Source organism: Haliaeetus leucocephalus, unplaced genomic scaffold, assembly GCF_000737465.1.
Source record: "Haliaeetus leucocephalus isolate CR32 unplaced genomic scaffold, Haliaeetus_leucocephalus-4.0 Scaffold262, whole genome shotgun sequence".
Lineage (NCBI taxonomy): Eukaryota > Metazoa > Chordata > Aves > Accipitriformes > Accipitridae > Haliaeetus > Haliaeetus leucocephalus.
The window spans coordinates 157828-176241 of NW_010972698.1; the positions used below are offsets into that span (position 1 = coordinate 157828).

The 18414-nt window shown below is 47.1% G+C and overlaps 1 protein-coding gene across 1 annotated transcript in view; it reads right to left on the bottom strand.

Annotated features, from left to right (window-relative positions):
* Positions 1-2423: 2423 nt before the first annotated feature.
* GABRE (gamma-aminobutyric acid (GABA) A receptor, epsilon) overlaps positions 2424-18414 on the bottom strand; it is a 32476-nt gene continuing 16485 nt past the window's right edge. Inside the window, exons 4-9 of the mRNA XM_010569132.1 lie at positions 13044-13264; positions 12367-12449; positions 10784-10921; positions 9084-9236; positions 4081-4283; positions 2424-2969 (exon numbers count right to left, since the gene is read on the bottom strand). Coding sequence (XP_010567434.1) covers positions 2676-2969; positions 4081-4283; positions 9084-9236; positions 10784-10921; positions 12367-12449; positions 13044-13264 — 1092 coding nt within the window. The 3' untranslated portion in view covers positions 2424-2675. The remainder of the gene's footprint in view (positions 2970-4080; positions 4284-9083; positions 9237-10783; positions 10922-12366; positions 12450-13043; positions 13265-18414) is intronic.

Genomic DNA, 18414 nt, shown 5'->3' on the forward strand with positions numbered 1-18414 from the left:
CAAGTGCTTCACAGCTACAGTGAATTGCAGATGTTTGGACTCCTTTGCACATGGATGTTAAATTTTCCCTTCCACAATCCCTTTCTCAGATGCTCCCCTTCCACATTTAGCTGCCTGTGTTCACTGCAGCCTACATTGCCTGCACACCTTTTATGCCACCGCACTGTTAATGAGCATATTTGGCATGGGCCCTGCTTTGCCACCCGGGTGTCCTCTCCCACGCACATACTAGCAACTGCCTTCTGACATGTGAAGACATGCTTCATTCAGAGTCTGTCGCATGAGCCAGTTTTAATCTAGGATGCTCTTTCCTTTTGGCTCCCCACAGAGATCACAGGACCCTGTTTAATCCAGCTCCCTGTCGGTGTACGGTTGAGTCATAGGAGGTTTTTCTCTTGCTACATCTAATAGCGCTTTGCTATCAGGAGCAGAACATCAACCTGCTTGGCTGGGAGTCGGCACTGTCACCCAGCAGCTCTCCTTGTCTGGAAGTTGTTTTGATTCTTTTCTTAGACTTCTCCCTCTCTGTGTCTTTCTCTCTAAAACATTAATTTCCTCTAATTAGAGCCTCCTTAACAATTCTTTTTTCCCCTCTCCTCAGTTAATTTCCTCTAATTAGAACCTCCTTAATAATTCTTTTGCTAAATCAATTTCCTCAGTTAGAACCACCCGCCATAATTTCTTTCCATCCTTTCAAAAGCTGTCGGAGTAGCAAAGCAAATTATGCTTCTGGGTAACCTTTAGCTCTTACTTGGTATTTTAAAAGAAGAACTGTAACAGGTTAGACAGGCACAATTTCCCCTTCCAGAGCTATGCTGGTCTGACCCCATTAGGTTATACTTAGCTGAGTGTTGTACTATTGTATACTTAATTAGGCGCTCTAGCTGTTCCTCTGAAACCAAGGTAAGGCTGAATGAATTAAACATGACACTTCATTATTCAGATCAGATTTAACAGTGTCAAAATCCATCTTTAAACCAGATCAAATTGCTCTCTAAGAATATGTAAAACCTCCTGCCCGTTAGCTGTCCTGTGAGCCAGCCGTTCCTAACTTTTTCTCTGCAGCCATGCCACCTTTCTTCTTGTGACAAGCCTTTTAAGTACTAATTGTTTCTAAAACATGCTGTTTTTAAAAAGAAATTTTTTTGTTTGTAATTTACAGAGTAAGTAACTATTAATGGTACATTGCTTTTCACAATCATGCTGTGGGCCACATCAGCAGTTGGTATAAATGGGGGGGGGCAGCTGATTTACACATTATGGACCTTGGGCCTGAGTTTCCTCTTCTACATTACGCAGTTTCTTCCCAGTCGAGACTGCATTATGCATTTCTCTATCCCTTTAAGATGGACCATAAGGAACCATCTCACTATGTCTGACCTTCCTGAAATCTACAAAGGACAACTTGCTCCATTTCCTGATTTTGGGAAGAAAAGGGCCAAGTATTGGTGGCAACTAGGAGGAGCACTTCACTTTAGTGAAGTCTGTTTTTTTATGTAATTATGAAAAAAAAGAAGTAAGGAAACACATCTGAGCTGCAGGAATGCTCTCTCCCCACCACTGGTAGGTGCAGCACTGGTGGCTGATCATGTTCCCTTTTCTAGTACCCCTTTCTCAGGTTAGCACCTACTACCAAGCACAGATCTGATGGTTTCAACAAGTGTTGTTGTGAAGGAGAGCACTGCCCTGCTATGATGCATGGTACAATAGGGCCCAGTTCATGTGAGACAGGCCAATGAAAGCTACCTCACAACAGGCCTATGAGACTGCTTCTGGTCTTTGTAGCATAAGGACTTTGTCTCTCTTTTGGCTATGCCCAGCATAAGCTGCGTAGCCTGCTCAAAGTCCTGATCACAAAGCAGAATGTCACTGTGAGCCCTGAAGAGTCTGCTCCAGTAAGGCAGATGGGCCCTTCAAACTTGTGAAGTGCTTTTTACCACCATCTGATGAGAATCAGCAATGCCTCAGTGGGTGGATGCCTTGGGTGCCACTTGGTACAAGTGGAGTGATCCATGAGGAAGGCTCCACAGATATTCTATGGGGAGCTGGTGGAGGCTTGCAGCTACTCCATCCTTGTCAGTGCCACTGTCAGCTTTCTGGGCAGGTTCAAAACATTTTAGCCAAGCCCAGCTACTGTGGAAAAGCTGTACTGCTGCCCTCTTTCACACTTCTTTCCTTTGGACCTTTCCAAGCCTCTAGCACTCCACAAAGTCTGTTCTGGTGGAAGTGGTGCAGAAGTTGTAAGATCTCCTTTATTTTATTTGCAGTCTTAATAACTGTGCAGAAAACTCCATTTGCCATCACTTTCCATGGAATTTTGGAGTAGGATTTGATGGAAAAATGAAACCCATTAAGGTTTTTGTTTTTGACAAAATCCCTAATGTTTGAAATGGGAATAGGATGTTTTTGGACAATCTTACAAGGAGTAAAATGCTGGTGGTGCTGGAGAGGAGGTTGTCTGGGAAGGGTAAATTCTCTAAAAAGATACTTTAGAAGGCTAAAAAGAAAGCTGTCTGGTTCTTCTCAGAAGAGATGAGAGAGCAGGAAGAGGGAATCACCAGGTTGAATTGTTCAGGCCGACAATCGACTACAACTGAAGAGATGCTGTTCTCTATGCTCCTTGAGAAGCCCATCTTGCTGGTCTCCAGTCCTTTCCAGCTGAGGACAAAGAACAGCTAGAGATAGAGATAGGCAATCCAGTAGACAATGTTGAAGAGCAGGAAGGCAGTGGGGAAGAAAACTCGAGAGTAGGAGTCCAGGCGGGAGATGTGAATGCGGACCCTCCCCTCCCGCCACATTCCTGTCTGACAGTCTTCAATGCAGCAGAAGAACCTCTCGCATTCCTTTCCTTCCAGACAGGGGGAGCCAGGGTCTTCATCCTCATCCTCCTCTATCTCTGGGGGCCAGTGCATGATGTTGTTGATGTTGATGGTGGTAAAGGATGGCATCACCTGTGCACCAGCAGGTGGCTATAATGAGGAGGGGAAAGTGGATTAAAGGGAAGGAAAAGGCAAGAAAACATGTTCTAGACACCCAAACCCATCCAACTGGCAATAGATCATAGCATAGGTGCAGTTCAATGGAGAGGGATGACTGATCATTCCCCATCTCTGCACCTGGTTGTAAATTACCACCTTGTCATACTGTAGGGACTGGCAGCTTCCTGCATGACTGTGAGTTTCCTCCCTGGCAGCCTAGGGCATAGCCTTAGTCAGCAAAGATTTGCTCTGATTCCCTATCTCTGCCACTAATAGTGCAGAAACAGGACCTGTTTGGTTTCAGCTGTGCTAGCCTCTTCCCTCATTCCCCTGACCTAAGCTGTCTCTGAAGACACAGCATACAGTCCAGATGTGTCTTCTGGTTGCTGTCAGTTACTGGAGAAAAGCTGGAGAAAGGCTGTGTGTGACCCATAACCTCTTGGCCCAGGAGCAGAGGCATATCATCAGCCTCATGGAAGAGCTCTCTCCACCTGTGCTGGGAAATGAGGCTGGAACAGAAGAGATCTGTCTTTTTTGGTTTCAGTTCTGTCCCAATTCAGAGGCCTGTTTCAGCCAATGTCAGAAGTACCTGCCATGAGCTTGGGCAGATCTCAAGAGGATGATGACCACTCTGGGTTCACTATCCGCACACTCAGGAGGTCTTCTGATGGACAGACCACAAAAGAAAGTGGGTTTCTGCATCTCTGTGACATAAGATACCTCTGTAATCCAGAGATCAAACCCGTACAGGTGGAAGAACCTGGGTATGGATCACCCTGTCTTAAAGTGGACATTTACATTTGGTCATGTGAGTCATCCTAAACTGTACTGATAAGCTCTCCAGCAATTCTGAAGAGAGCACAGGGTGCCTGGCTCTGACAGGGACCTCCTAGTTTTAGGGGAGCCTCATCTGCTTTTTCTGGTTGTGTCTCACCTTTCAGGTGCTCAGACCCAGCACACAGAGAGGTTTGAGGATGTTGTGAACACAGTATGGGTCAGGCAGTAAACCACATCAGCAGTTTCCAATGCAGGCTCAGGAGAGATATTTCTAACTAGCTTGAGGTTCTAACAGCATCCACCTCTGCTGGCTCCTTTGACCTACCAGTCTAGCTTTCCTGTTGTTTTGCTCAAGTGGTTTCTTGTTTCCCACCAGGTAGTTGAGTGTAGCGTACTCCATGAGAGCTGCAAAGACGAAGATGAAGCACACAGAGACAAAGAGGTCCATGGCTGTGATATAGGAAACACGGGGAAGGTGCTTGCGGGAGATCGTACTCAGGGTGGTCATTGTTAGCACAGTTGTGATACCTAAGAGAGAAAAGAGCTGGTTTAAGTAATGAAGAGGAGCACTTGTATCTTCTGCATGCATCTACACCCAAGAAAATCCACATTTCCCCTCTCATGTGGGAGAGAAATTCCTCTGGTTGTCTGGTCCCATTTTTGCTCTGCTCAGAGAGACACCGGTCTTGAGGTGCCCTCTGACAATGCTCTATGGAAAAAGAGCTGTTCAAAACCCAGGTGTCACACAGGCCATCAATGTGAACTGGTAAAAGGAGTGGGGAACTCGGACTCTGCTTAAGGCTGTACACAGGAACAACTGCTTGGATGATGGCAAGAGGATCCAAAGGAAGGACATGCTAAGAGGCAATAACACTGGATGGATGGCTTTGGGCAGGCAATGGGTGAGTTGGGATTCAGTCAGTGATGTCTGGCTGAGTCAGCAATAAACATGGCAATGTCTTAGATGACACAGGACTGCTACTTCTGTCTGATGTGAACCAGAGCTGGAAGGCAAAGGCCTCTGTTCTTCTTCTGCCTTTGTCTTTGAGCATTTGCTCCCAGGATTAATTCAGCCCAATGCAAAGCTCATCATAGAATCATAGAATAGTTTGGGTTGGAAGGGACCTTTAAAGGTCATCTAGTCCAACCCACCTGCAATGAGCAGGGACATCTTCAACTAGATCAGGTTGCTCAGAGCCCCGTCCAACCTGACTTTGAATGTTTCCAGGGATGGGGCATCTACCACCTCTCTGAGCAACCTGTTCCAGTGTTTTACCACCCTCATTGTAAAAAATTTCTTCTTTATATCTAGTCTGAATCTACCCTCTTTTAGTTTAAAACCATAACTCCTTGTCTTATTGCTATAGGCCCTATTAAAAAGTCTGTCCCCATCTTTCTTATAAGCCCCCTTTAAGTATTGAAAGGCTGCAATAAGGTCTCCCCAGAGCCTTCTCTTCTTCAGGCTGAACACCACCAACTCTCTCAGCCTGTCCTCATAGGAGAGGTGTTCCATCCCTCTGATTGTTTTTGTGGCCCTCCTCTGGACTCACTCAAGCAGGTCCATGTCTTTCTTGTACCGAGGACTCCAGACCTGGATGCAGTACTCCAGGTGGGGTCTCACCAGAGTGGAGTAGAGCGGCAGAATCACCTCCCTCGACCTGCTGGCCACATTTCTTTTTATGCAGCCCAGGATATGGTTGGCCTTCTGGGCTGTGAGCACACATTGCCAGCTCATGTCCAGCTTTTCATCCACCAGTACTCCCAAGTCCTTCTCCACAAGGCTGCTCTCAATCCCTTCCTCCCTCAGCCTGTACTGATACTGGGGGTTGCCCTGCCCCAGGTGCAGGGCCTTGCATTTGGCCTTGTTGAACCTCATGATGTTCACATGGACTCACTTCTCAAGCTTGTCCAGGTCCCTCTGGATGGCATCCTGTCCCTCAGGCTTGTCAGCTGCACCACTCAGCTTGGTGTCATCTGCAAATTTGCTGAGGGTGCGCTCAATCCCACTGTCTATGTCATTGATGAAGATACTAAACAGTACGGGTCCCAATATGGACTCCTGAGGGACACCACTCATTACTGATATCCATCCAGACATTGAGCTGTTGACCACTACTCTCTGGATGCGACCACCCAGCCAATTCCTTATCCACTGAACAGTCCACCCATCAAATCCATCTCTCTCCAATTTAGAGAGAAGGATGTTGTGGGGGGCTGTGTCGAAGGCCTTACAGAAGTCCAGATAGATGACATCTATAGCTCTTCCCTTGTCCACTGGTGTAGTCACTCCATCATAGAAGGCCACTAGGCTGGTCAGGCAAGACTTGCCCTTGGTGAAGGCATGTTAGCTGTGTCAAATCAACTCCCTGTCCTCCATGTGCCTTAACATGGCTTCTAGGAGGATCTGTTCCATGATCTTCCCAGGCACAGAGATGTGGCTGGCAGGTTGGTAGTTCTCAGGGCCCTCCTTTCTACCCTTTTTAAAAATGGGGGCAATGTTTCCCTTTTTCCAGTCACCGAGGTCTTCACCTGACTGCCATGACTTTTCAAATATCATGGAGAGTGGTTTGGCAACTACATCAGCCAATTCCCTCAGGACTCTGGGATGCATCTTGTCAGGTCCCATAGACTTATGTATATTCAGCTTCCTCAGGTGGTCACAAACCTGATATTCTCTTACAGTGAGAGGGACTTTGCTCCCCCAGTCCCTGTCTTGCAGTCCATCCACTGAAGAGGTGTGGGAAGAGAGGTTGCCAGTGAAGACTGAGGCAAAAAAGTTGTTGAGTACCTCAGCCTTCTCCTCATCCATTGTTACCAGTTTGCCAGTTGTGTTCATCAGGGCGGTACACTTTCTTTGACCTTTTTCTGGCTGACATACCTGTAGAAGCCCTTCTTATTATTCTTTGCATCCCTTGCCAAGTTCAGCTTGAGCTGCGCCTTGGCCTTCCTGACGCCATCCCTACACAACCAGGCAGCGTCCCTATACTCCTCCCAGGATACCTGTCCCTGCTTCCATTGCCTGTACATTTCCTTCTTGCCCTTTAGTTTGACCAGCAGGTCTCGACTCATCCATGCCAGTCTCTTGCCCTCCTTTCCTGATTTCTTACACCTGGGGATCGAGAGCTCTTGCACTCTGTGGAAAGCATCCTTAAAGATCTGCCAGCTCTGTTCTGCTCCCTTGTCCCTGAGGGCAGTTTCCCAGGGGGTCCTATTGGCTAACTTCTTGAACAGCTGGAATTTTGCTTTCCTAAAATTTAAGTTCCTGACTTTACTCTTTGCCTGACCCATATCCCTAAGGACTGTGAACTCCACCAGTGCATGATCACTGCAGCCAGGCTGCCTTCAGTCTTGATGTCACCAATTAGCTGACTTGCATTGGTGACCATCAGGTCCAGTATCACGTCCCCTCTGGTAGGATTGTATATTACCTGGCTTGTATATTACATTGAGTTATCCTCAATGCACTCCAGGAATCTCCTGGATTGCCTGCAGCTCACCGTGCTACTTTTCCAGCAGATGTTGGTGTGGCTGAAGTCCCCCAGCAGGACGAGAGCCTGCGAGCGCGATGCCTCCTGTAGCTGGAGTAAGAAGGCTGCGTCAATAGGCTCCCCTTGATTGGGCTGCCTGTAGTAAACACCAACCACAAGATTCCCTTTGTTGCCTTGCTCTCTAATTCTTACCCGTAAGCTTTCAACCTGCTTATGGCTGTTCTTCAGAGACAGCTCTTCACAATCTATCCATTTCTTGGCGTAGAGGGCAAGTGGGTAGGAGATGATAAGGAATCTCTTTTGACTTGAATGGGGCTTGGAATTGTTTTTGCAGCAGCAGTAATGCTCACAGACCTGTTTCCAGAGATGAAGTATCAGGAGCCGACAAAGGATCAGCTGCAAGAGTTGGTATCATGATCTCATTGACTGCTTTTTAGGATGTGGAGAAGATGGAAATCCACCTGTTCTTCCTTCTCTAGAATTCATCTAAATCCACCTGCCACCCTTTCCTGGGGTCACCCCAATGGCTCTGGGTGGGAGCATGGCAAGAGATTTTCATATTTTCCTGCTGTCTTTGCTTTAGCAGATGTGATATGACTTCCTATATATTTGAAATGCCAATGGAACTGGTCTGGTTTACATCTCCCTAATGTAGGTTGGCAGGCTTAAAATGCACTGGGAATCATTTGTATTAAGTACAACAGGGACTGTGGAGAGAATACATTGCTCTTGATGTGCTGAGGTCCCTTACCACAGAGAGGAGCCCCCCTCCTGGGGAAACTTGCCTTTGTTTTTTGAGACAGCCACCATAGTGGTGTCAGCCTTGCAGAACATTTTGCCTCTTGCTGTTCATTCCTTTCCCAGCCACAGACTATGGCGTACCCTCACCTCCATTGGAAATGACACCCCATTCTTCCTCCTGCTCTTTCCATGGGCACCAAAGAAATTGATTTTGATAGGGAGGTGGGGAGAGATGGTCAGAATGTATGGGCTCTGACTAGCCCTGCCTGATGCTGATGGCCCCTTGCCTCTTCTCTTCCTCCACACAGAGGCCTGCAGGGAGGGCTGGGAATGCTACCTCCAATTAAAGGGAAAGTCAGCAAGGCTGATGGGAAGGACAGCGCCAGGAAGCAGAGCTTGCTGCAAAATGCAGATACAGCTAAAGTGTATTAAAGATTTGTAAAGACCTGTCTAGCGCCTATCAGAGCAGGATTCAATCAACATAAGCTTTTTCCTGCCTCAAAGAGCCACTGCAGGTTGCTGAGAAAATCTAAACAATAGGCAGAGCTGTTGCCATGTCCTGGACTCCCACTGTGGTGTGACTGACAGAGAAAGGCTGTACCTACAGGGCTTCCATGTCCTGCCAGAGCTTGGGACTCTATGGATACAGCCGAGCAACTTTGCTTGTTACCCTACAACCTTCTTGTCATTGGTCCTACACTAAGCCCTTGAAAAGTCATGAGGAAATGCAGAATACATGCTTGTGACAGGAGCCCTTTGGCCAGCATTGCAATGCCACAGCTCACCCTTTTCCCTTTCAGCACATGAGAATACCACATTGTCAACTTGGAAAAGGCTGTGTTCAGGTCTCAGATCAAGATATGAGAGTGTTGTGCTATCCTGAAATAATCCAGTAGTCCAAGCCAGCACAGCTGGAGATTTGGTTGAGCTTGAGGATAGTGTTACAAACAGAAAGATGGAGGAGTGGACTATCCTCCAGTAAACTGAATAATGCCAAAAGATGGCAAAGTGCTTTAGGAGATTTTGTACTCCAACACTGCCAGTCTGCTAGCCTTGCAGAGTTTGACAAGCATCAGACGTGCAACAACCTGTCTCTTACCCAGAGATGTCCTGGCTGGCGTAGAGTCTCTCTTGATCCAGAAGGAAACCCAGGAAAGAACAACAGTCAGGATGCAGGGAATGTAGGTCTGAATGGCAAAATAACCCATACGTCTGCTTAGGTCAAAAGAAACTGTCATCACCATGTACTCCCCTAGGAAAAAGCAACGGAGACATTGGAATCATAACATGTGGCTTCCCGAAACACAAAAATCAGCAAAGTTTCGGAATTTGGAGTGTTTCTGATGAGGTTTTCTTGTTGTTTTAAGTGCCTGGCTGGCTGGTTTTGTGGCTGGCTTTGTGGCTGCCCAGATTGTTAGCTTTATGGACAGCTGTGTGGCTGGCTGAGTAGGTTTGGTGGCTCACTGGCATTGTAGCTGGCTTGCTGGTTTTGTGGCTAGTGGACTCTGTGGCTACCTGGCTGGTGCTGTAGCTGTCTGACTTAATGTCTTTGTGACTAATTTAAGAGCTGACTTTGTGGTTGCCCAGCTGCTACCTGCCTGGCTGGCTATGTGGCCACCAGGCTGCATTTGTATTGGCCCTGCTGTGTGTCCAAGCACACTGAAAAGCACACTGTCTGGCAAAGTTTCAGAGAAGAAACTATAGAGTTTTCATCTTCAGCTGATTGCTGCAAGGGTTTCTTTTCTATAGAAGCTATTTAGCTGTAACAGGCTACACGGCCTGGCTTGCTAACTAACTACCTGAACTGTGACAAAGGAAGTGTCCTTCAATCACTTTCATTGAGACTCTGGTTCTGGCCCTGGAAAAGGAATGTGGTGCTGTACATCCTAATTGCTCATTTGGCAACTTACAGCTGAGGTTCTTCCGCTTTTTTAGTGGATCCTAGTGAGTATTGGAAGAAAGCCACCTGACAGCTCTAGGGTTAAGATGGAGCTTCCAAGCAATTACCAAAAAAGAGAATTACAAATGTCAGACAGCCACTAGTGCATTCAGGACACTTCCACTGCACCAATTCTTGTCCCGGTTTGTCCTGCCTTTCTACCCCAGTTAGAGGCTGGCTGCTGGTGTTGGCAACAGCAGCTTTCTGCAGAGTGGGAGAAGCAATATGTGAACTTGCTGCTTCAGAGGGCTTAAAAATATGAGCTCACCCCACCTGCAGGAATCCAAAGAGGCTTTCCTCAGTTGTCTGTGGGAAGGAAAGAGGATGTGAGCTATTATGAGGAGGAGGAGCTGAAGAGCCTCCATTCCTTAGTTTCTTCACACATGCAGCCTTGTTCCTGTCTCTTAAAGCATAATTCAGGTGTTTGTCAGCCCCACACAACTTTACAGAAGGAAAGATTGAGATCTGCAAGTTCTGATTTCCCCACCCCTGTTCTAATTGTAAGCATCATCCAGGAATGACATAGTATGCACATACTGCAGCAAGAGGGGATCTGAGCTCCATCTCCTCTCCCTCTTGATCCTTTAGTTAGGGATAGCTTCATTCACATCAGCATTGTCACCCCACAGTTCACAGCTGTCAGTGGTTCTGGCCTACCCCTGCTTCATCTTCCCCTCACTCTTAATCTCCATCACTTCTGCTCCCTCTAGCAAAGGTCCATCCCTTCATTCTTACATTTCTCTAACTGTGCTGTTGTGACTTTCCTTCCCCACCACTGTGGAGCTGTCTGATGACTCCTTTGCCTCCTGCAAGGTCTCCAACACACTGACGTGTCTGTGGGCTGTCTCCCTTTGCCTCACCTGCCCCAGTCCTGAGAACTTCTGAGGTGTTCCTCAGCCCTGTGAAGTCAAACTGGTACAGCCTCCAGGTGCGCTGGTCGGAGACCTCAATGGAGTAGCGCCTCCAGCGATAGACAATCTCCTCACGTGGGTAGCCATCTGGGAAAAGGGTCAAGGACATCAATGAAATGGTACATCATGTGCCTCCACCTCATTCACCACCCTGACTGCAAAAGCACTGGCATCTCACTCTAGCTGTTTTGTAAACATGAAGCTTTCAGGCAGGTATTTCTCATGCCTTTTGTTTAGGTTCCCTTAGGCATCCCCACATGCAATGGGGGTAGGGACAGCATCTCCCCTTGTGGGCCACTTCAAATCCTAGGGATGGGAAATCCAATGCTAGAAACAGAGTTTTTCTAAGGACTGCACTGGTGGGAAAGAGGCTTGGATTGGTGTAAGAGGACTCTCCCAGCCTGAAATCTTTAAGGGTTTTAGCTCCCTGGGGCAGCACGGGGCCCTCACTACTCCTCATGACTACCTCCCCTTCCCAGGCATGACTACACCAGGAATAAAAAGCTGTGAACATGGGAGGTAGCCTGGTTGTGGCTGCTCTGACTATCTCTGTACCTCTCGCCCTGGGAGCTGATCCTGAGTATGGAAAAGAAAGGGTGCATTCTCCATGGAGAAGGAGATCTGGCTCCTGCAGGCTGGAGCATGGCTTCTCCTGGCTCTGGCTTTCTTGACAAAGAAAGAAGCCTACTGTGAAGCAGGGACCTCAACACCTACGATAGAGTTCCTCAGAGGAGGAAAGGAGCAAGAGCTTGGCAGCAAATGAAAAGTGTGTTTCTAATTATCAAGCATGTATGGCATGTACCGTTAATTAGCAAAGAATGAGGGATGGTGGGAGATGAGGGGAAGGTATCTCCTCAGCATGCTGTCTCCTTCTGAAGCATCTCAGAGCCACGTGTGCTGCATCTCTTCAGTGGCAGGGGAAGCAGGAGAGGCAAACCTGAGCTAAGATGACTGAATCAGATTTCCAACCAGCGCATGAGGACAGGAATCTCTTGGTGTAGAAAGGCTCCCTGCAAAATTACCAGTGGAGATGTGCCAACATCAGCAGCCCTCTCTGCTGATGAGAATGGACACGTGGGGACTGAGAGGGGAGGTCTGAGTACCCCTCCTTTGCCATCACCTTGGGTGCAGAAAGTGGGCCTGTCTCTGGGCTGAGGTCTGGAAAGCCAAGCTGTCCCCTCAGAGAGCAGGAGAAGGGGGAAGATGCAAGGCAGGACAGGTGCCATTTGTCTGCCAGCTGAAGGGATATACTCTGTCTAGAGTGACCAGAAGGTCAGTGAAATAATCACCTCCAACCATCCACCCAAATTAAGGAGAAACTCAGAGGTGCTGTGAATCTGTCCCAGAAGACCTCTTCTAGCCCAGAACTGGGAGGATGCTTCAGGGCATGACAGGTAATGGCCCAGGAAGACAGTCACAGAGATTAGGTGAAAAATGTAGCTAAAAGGGAGGATGGTCTTCCCAGAAGAGATTTATTCTACTGAGGTTTCTCTACTTGCCTTCTAAAACTATTAAAAAATATATATACTCACAACTGGAAAAAACCAAAGGGCAGGAGTGAGTGTCCATTGGGAAATTCTGCAGCTGGAGCAGACATTCAGCCTCAATCGTCAGCCTGAGAGAGAGGGAGAGAGAGAGAGAGAGACTGAGATATTGTGTTGGTGAAGGTGGTTTGATTCCAATACCACAATGTGACAGAGAGATTCTCGCTTCCTTGAGAGAGAAACACTAATTTGTTGAAGATCAGTCTGTTTGCAGGAACGTTTCAAAACAGCAGCAAAATAAAACATATGTTTGGATATTTTCAAAGTGAGAAAAACATTTAATTTTCACATTCAAAAAGCTTTTTTGTTTAGTAAGCTTTTCAGATTCATTTATGGGACTGAGAATTTATGGGAACAAAAGCCAAATGTTTAATATCAGAATTAAATAGCTGGACTAACCAACTTTTAAAGGATTTTGGTTTAGGAAACCATTTGTAGTTTTGACTTTTTTCTAGGTATGATATGGAAAAACAGTTTGATTTTTTTGGAAGCCTTCATCCTGGGAAGAGGAAGCCCATTCTGCAACCAGTACTGCATATGCACTCCCATCAGCCCTGGGAGATGTCTCCACTACTCTGTCCCAGGGCACCTGGAAACCTCCTCTGCTTTGACCAGCTCCTTTTTCCCTCACCTCAACAGCCAGCTACAGTGCCTGCTGCATGTACCTGAGTGTGTAGAGCACTTTTCCATCATTCCAGATGCGGAGGAGCTGATTAGGAGTGGTTATCCAGTGGGAATCAGCCCGCTTGGAGTTCCTGAAAAAGGTATCTGGGATCCAGATGCGGCTCACCATGTTGGTGTTCAGCGTGAGGGCCTTCAAGGTGCTGTTGAAACGAAGACGCCGGTCATACCACGTCTGAGCAAAGAAGATATCAATGGTGTATTCCTGTGAAAGAGAAGGAAGAACATGTCTTTCCAAGAGGGATTCAGGCAAAGCAGAGTCCTGTCCTCTGGTCTGCAGGCCACTGTTTTGGAGTCACAGCCAGAACATTTGCTTTTTAAGTCTGGGAGCAGGTGTCAGTGACCACTGACACCTTTCCAGGCTCATCTTCAGCTCGGGGTCAGGACATCCATGGAACACTTAGGAAGAGCAAAGACTGTGTGTTGACTGGTGGGTTGAGCCGTAGCATGTTTGGCCTGACCCATGCCTGGAAAGCCAAAACCATACAAACTAGGGCTTGGGCTTCCTCTTGATGGACAACTCAAGCCAAACACTCCTTTTAAGCACAGGCATGAAGGAATAGTGCGGACATTGGTTGAATCCAGTCCTAAGTTCAACTACACCTTTCAAACACAGTCAAGGAAAGCTGCTTACCAACTTACCAGAGAAGGCAAGCAGACAGCAGTTTCTGTTATTTATTAGGACACAGCCCAGCAGTGCTCCATACACCTAATTTGTACATATAGCAATAGCAGTGTTGTGCATAAACCTAGTGAGAATCCATCCCTTACTTCAGGACGTATACTATAAATGGTTTATATGAAAAATGGGGGCACTGTGGGTTTCTGGGCAGATACCCTTTGCTGAAGATTAGAAAAGGAAGCTGGGGCAGGGGGTGCTATGGACCCAGCTGTTGGTGTAACCAGTTCAAAATCTTGAGCCTTTTGCAGACAGAAAACAGAGTTTCCACCATAATGAGGACCTTTGGTTGTGATGAGAGAGAGGGTGTCCTAGCTCACCCATAGCTAGCGTTTCTGGGGGGCAGCTCCTGTCTGGACTGGACTGGCAGTAGTCCAGATCTTTAGCCCACCGTTCTCCTGCTTGCTGCTGCAAGACAGTTTGCTCCTTACCCTCTTTTTCAGCCTGCCTGAGAAGGTGCTAATTAGTGCCATGCAGAACCATGTCTGGCACTTAGTGGCGCTCTGAACCAGACCCCCAAATCCAGTTCCACCAGCCCATACTAAAGGCTGTCACCTGCTCCTGACAGCTCCTCTCTGACTTGGACTTTGCTCCCTTTCACTCCTGTTAAACCCCCATGACCACAGAGGCATCATCTCCCTCTCTCCTGTGGGCAGAGATGAACAGCGTCTGACTTTGCCATTTCTTCCTCTCATTCTCCTCCTCCCTCTATTGATTTATCTCGATGGAATTTTTATGACTGCAGCACATCCTCCCTCCACTGCCCTCGCTGCTGGTTCAGAGCTGACTTCTTCAAACCATACCATTAAAATAGATGCGGTGCTCTTAGCACGCTCCCTTGGACAGCATGTCCTGCTGGGGGCAGGCAGAACAGGGCAACACACGACTCCCTGCTTCATTTTCTTCACCCTTGCTCCACTGTCAGCTAACTAGTGATGAGTGATTGGTACCGAAAACGTCCCTTGCATAGGAATGAGATCATGAGAAAAGAGCATTTGCCATCAGGCAGTCGAGTCACTATCTGGGCTGATCCTTCACCCTGGTTAGACACAGGGATGAGCAAAGGTGATGGGGATGAGGTCCTAAAATATCTCTAAATGGGGACAGATGCAGCATGTTCAAAGTGATGGCATTGCCTCTACGGTTCATTCAAAACAGACAAGAGGAGACACAGAGCTAGGATAGCAGCAGCCCTCAAAACCAACCACACAAGCATGGCCACTGCCTGAAAACAGGAGGTGGAGAGAGCCCATTCCAGCATCTGAATGCTCTGGATCGGACTGGGTACTGCTTGGACATAGGGTATATGGTGATGAAGACACAGATCAGGTTGTGAAACAGTGAAATAGAGCCCACAGCCGGGCAAAGAAGCAATGGCACAGTAGGGACAAGATGGGGTAATGGCAGCCCAAGAAAATTACATATACGGGGAGGGCTGGCTTTATTCTGCTTGGGGCCATTTTCTTTTCCTTGCCAGCTGTTGGGTGAAAATAACACAACATTTGACATATTCTCCCCCACCCTGCAAACCCTGTTTGAGCCAGTATGAGCTTACATTGCTCCTCCTAAGCAATATCTCTGGTGTAGGGCAAAGCAACCAAAACTGCAATGAATGATGCCACTATCAGTTTCTATGTCCTAACTGGAGTCACTTGTGAGATCTTGCTTCTGGGCTGGCTGCTCAGATTAGATGTCCTGCTGTAAAGTTCAGCATTCAGGTCTGGGATAACCAATGCTAACGTGTCAGGAGAGTGGAGGGTCAGCTATCCCAGGGGTTTAGTATTGTCAAGCCCAGATTTTCAGAAGGGATCAGAATTAAAGAGCTCCTCTTGTGCCATTCATAGCCAGCCTTTGCAGAAGGTCTACTGCACAAGTCATTCAGCTCTTCTGAAAAATCTGAGTTGTTATTGTCACTGTCCTGTGGTTTGATCTAATTTCAGCAGCTATTATTAGCACAGCTATTCATGAGGAAGAACTTAGTGGCTGAGCTGGCTCCCTTGCCTCTAGGTGGGGAACCCATTGGGAAATGTTGGCATTTACAAATGTATTTTCATTCAGAATTATCTGAGGCAAGTTTTATAAAAAAAATGCTCTGTCCTTTGGGAGCACTTTTACCCTTCCAATTCTCTCCCCCATCCCGCTGCAGGGGAGTGAGCGAGCAGCTGTGTGGTCCTTAGTTGCCAGCTGGGGTTAAACCACAACAGTTCCTGAAGACTTTATCACCTCTTCCCATCAGGTGTGGTTTGCATTGATGCTGAGGAACCTTGCAGGACTGCACGTCCACACCAGTCAGTTGTGGGATAGTGCTCAGGCCTTTCTCTGAGCATTAATCAGATCCCACTTAGCTGTAGGCACCTGACCAAGGTGATTAAAATAGGAGGTGTTTTCACCATGGGTTCTTTACAGTCACTGGAGAGGGGTAGGTATTTCTGGAGGAAGATCCCAATATGAAGCAGTCCAAGTTGTCTTCTGGAAATGCCTCGCACACTTGCTGACCTTAGAAGAGTCCAGGTTGATCAAGGCTGAATAGCTGAAGTTTGGCAGGGTGCACTCAGCCCCTAAAACTTACACCAGTGCTGTTTCTTGAACTCCTGCACCCCTGTAGTTTCTCTCTGTCCCTGATTCATTCTCGGGCATCACAAAGAGACTTCTCAATACCTCAATTTCCCCATGTGGAAAAAGCTTATTGTAAAATACGCCTCCAACATTACTGTACCATCTGCTATGCGGCACATGGAGGTTGTTAACTTCTCTGTAAAAGCATGGGCTTTTTTTGAGTTTTCAACAGAAGGAGCTAGTGGAATAAGAAGAATCGCTCTAACAGTTAGGTTGCACCATTTGGATCACACGTGGGGTAGCACACACATGTTGGCATGCATGCAATATTACATCAAACTTCAGTCATAAAATAAAAAATCAAACTACCCGTAAGGCAAACACTGAAGACTGCCTACCCTAAATACTATCATGTGAGTTTATCCAATGCTGAGGAATGCCCTGCAGCATTGCCACTGCTAGCTGTGTGGGCTCATGTCCAACTCAGCCTTTCAGCATGTCCCTGCTGGCCCTTGGTCACCGTCATCACCTGGCACTGCTGCACATCACTGATCAGTCCTTGTTTTCCTCATGTGGGCAGCACAGATGCTGGTGGAAACCCAATTCCAGAAAATGGTAAAATCTGAAAACACTTAATGGAAAAAAACCTGTCCTGTAAAAGAGCATTTGCAGCAAATAAGGGGATGTGGAGTTGACAAGAATATTTCATCTTGGAAGAAAGAAATAAAACAACAAAAAGCTGTTACTGCACTCTCAAACCCTTTCATTTTTAAAAACACAGTTTAAGTGAAAAGCTATGGAATTTCCATGTGAAAAGTCATTTGAAAGAAAACCTCAAAATTTTCAATCCAAAAGAAAATAGGCAGGTTCAGAAATCGGCCTGTCCCCAGCACAAGAGAGTTGGGAGCTGGCCACTGTTCTCTTTGTGTGCTACCCTAAGCCCTGCTCCTTGGGTCATCCCAGCCCCAGCCGCTCTGCCCTAACCTTCATGGCCCGGGAGCACCTCCCCACTTCCCATCCTGATGTCCTTCCTCATACAGCAAGGACATCCAGCCTGGCCCCAGGTAGCTCCTCCCTGTGCCTCCTCTCTCACCTCTGTGTGTATGTGCATACACATGGGGAATCAGGCCATATTTCCAGTTAGATTTGGCCCCAGAACTCTAGACTAAGTTCCACCCTGAGTTCAGAGCAGATATGAGTTAGGGCTACTCAATTTCAGACTAACAGCTTAAACTCACAGGGTTAGCATGACACAAGTTGAAATTAGCAGTTTGTATTTTCAGGTTACCTTATACACCAAATAAACACAGCTGTGCATTGCCAGAAGATCCTTTTCAAATGGCTGAAAGCAAGTTTGTGTGTGCAGTTCAGCTGACCCCTCTCAAGGGTGCAATTTGTGGGATACAGAGGAGTTGGTACTACATGGTTCCTCTGTATCCATCTATGAGCTTCTTTCCCTGTGTTCTTTAAGAGCTCAGCTGTCTGACAAATGCCAGACAGAAGCAAAGCCATGAGATGAAGATGTCTTAGATGTCTTCCTTAATTAGGATAAAATTAAGGATTTAAAGGTGGCTTTTGCAACTTCACTTGTATTCAACAGCAACAAGAAAACCTCCAAATAGAGGAGACAGACACCTAGAAACAGGTTCCTCCATTTTCCTCTGCTGGAGAGATAGTTTGGAAAATTCCTAAATAACAGTGGGGCTGAGAGATTAATATCCTAGCCAGTCTCATTCTAGCTTTTATTGTTCTGATATTTGTTTTTATTCATAGAGCCCTCTTCCCTCTGCACCTCCAAGCAAATCCCTTGCTGCAGTACAGTAAAGCAGGTTACTTTCCTGGGAAGCATGGCCAGCATTTCAGGTGGGCTGATGTGAATCTGATGGGTCCATGCTGTCAATCACAGAGCTAAGCAAAGCAAGCATTACAGGCAAATGCTTTGGGGTGCTACAATTCAGGAAAATCTCAGGAGGAGATTTTGGAGGAGACGCAGGAATGGGGTATATTTCTTTCGAGGGCTGGTAGGTCGCTCTGTGCAGCTCGAGGCAAGCCAGGAAGCCTCCAGTCTCCCTCTTCTGCAAAACAGGGGTCAGCCCAAGCATCCACCCTTCAGGCAGAAC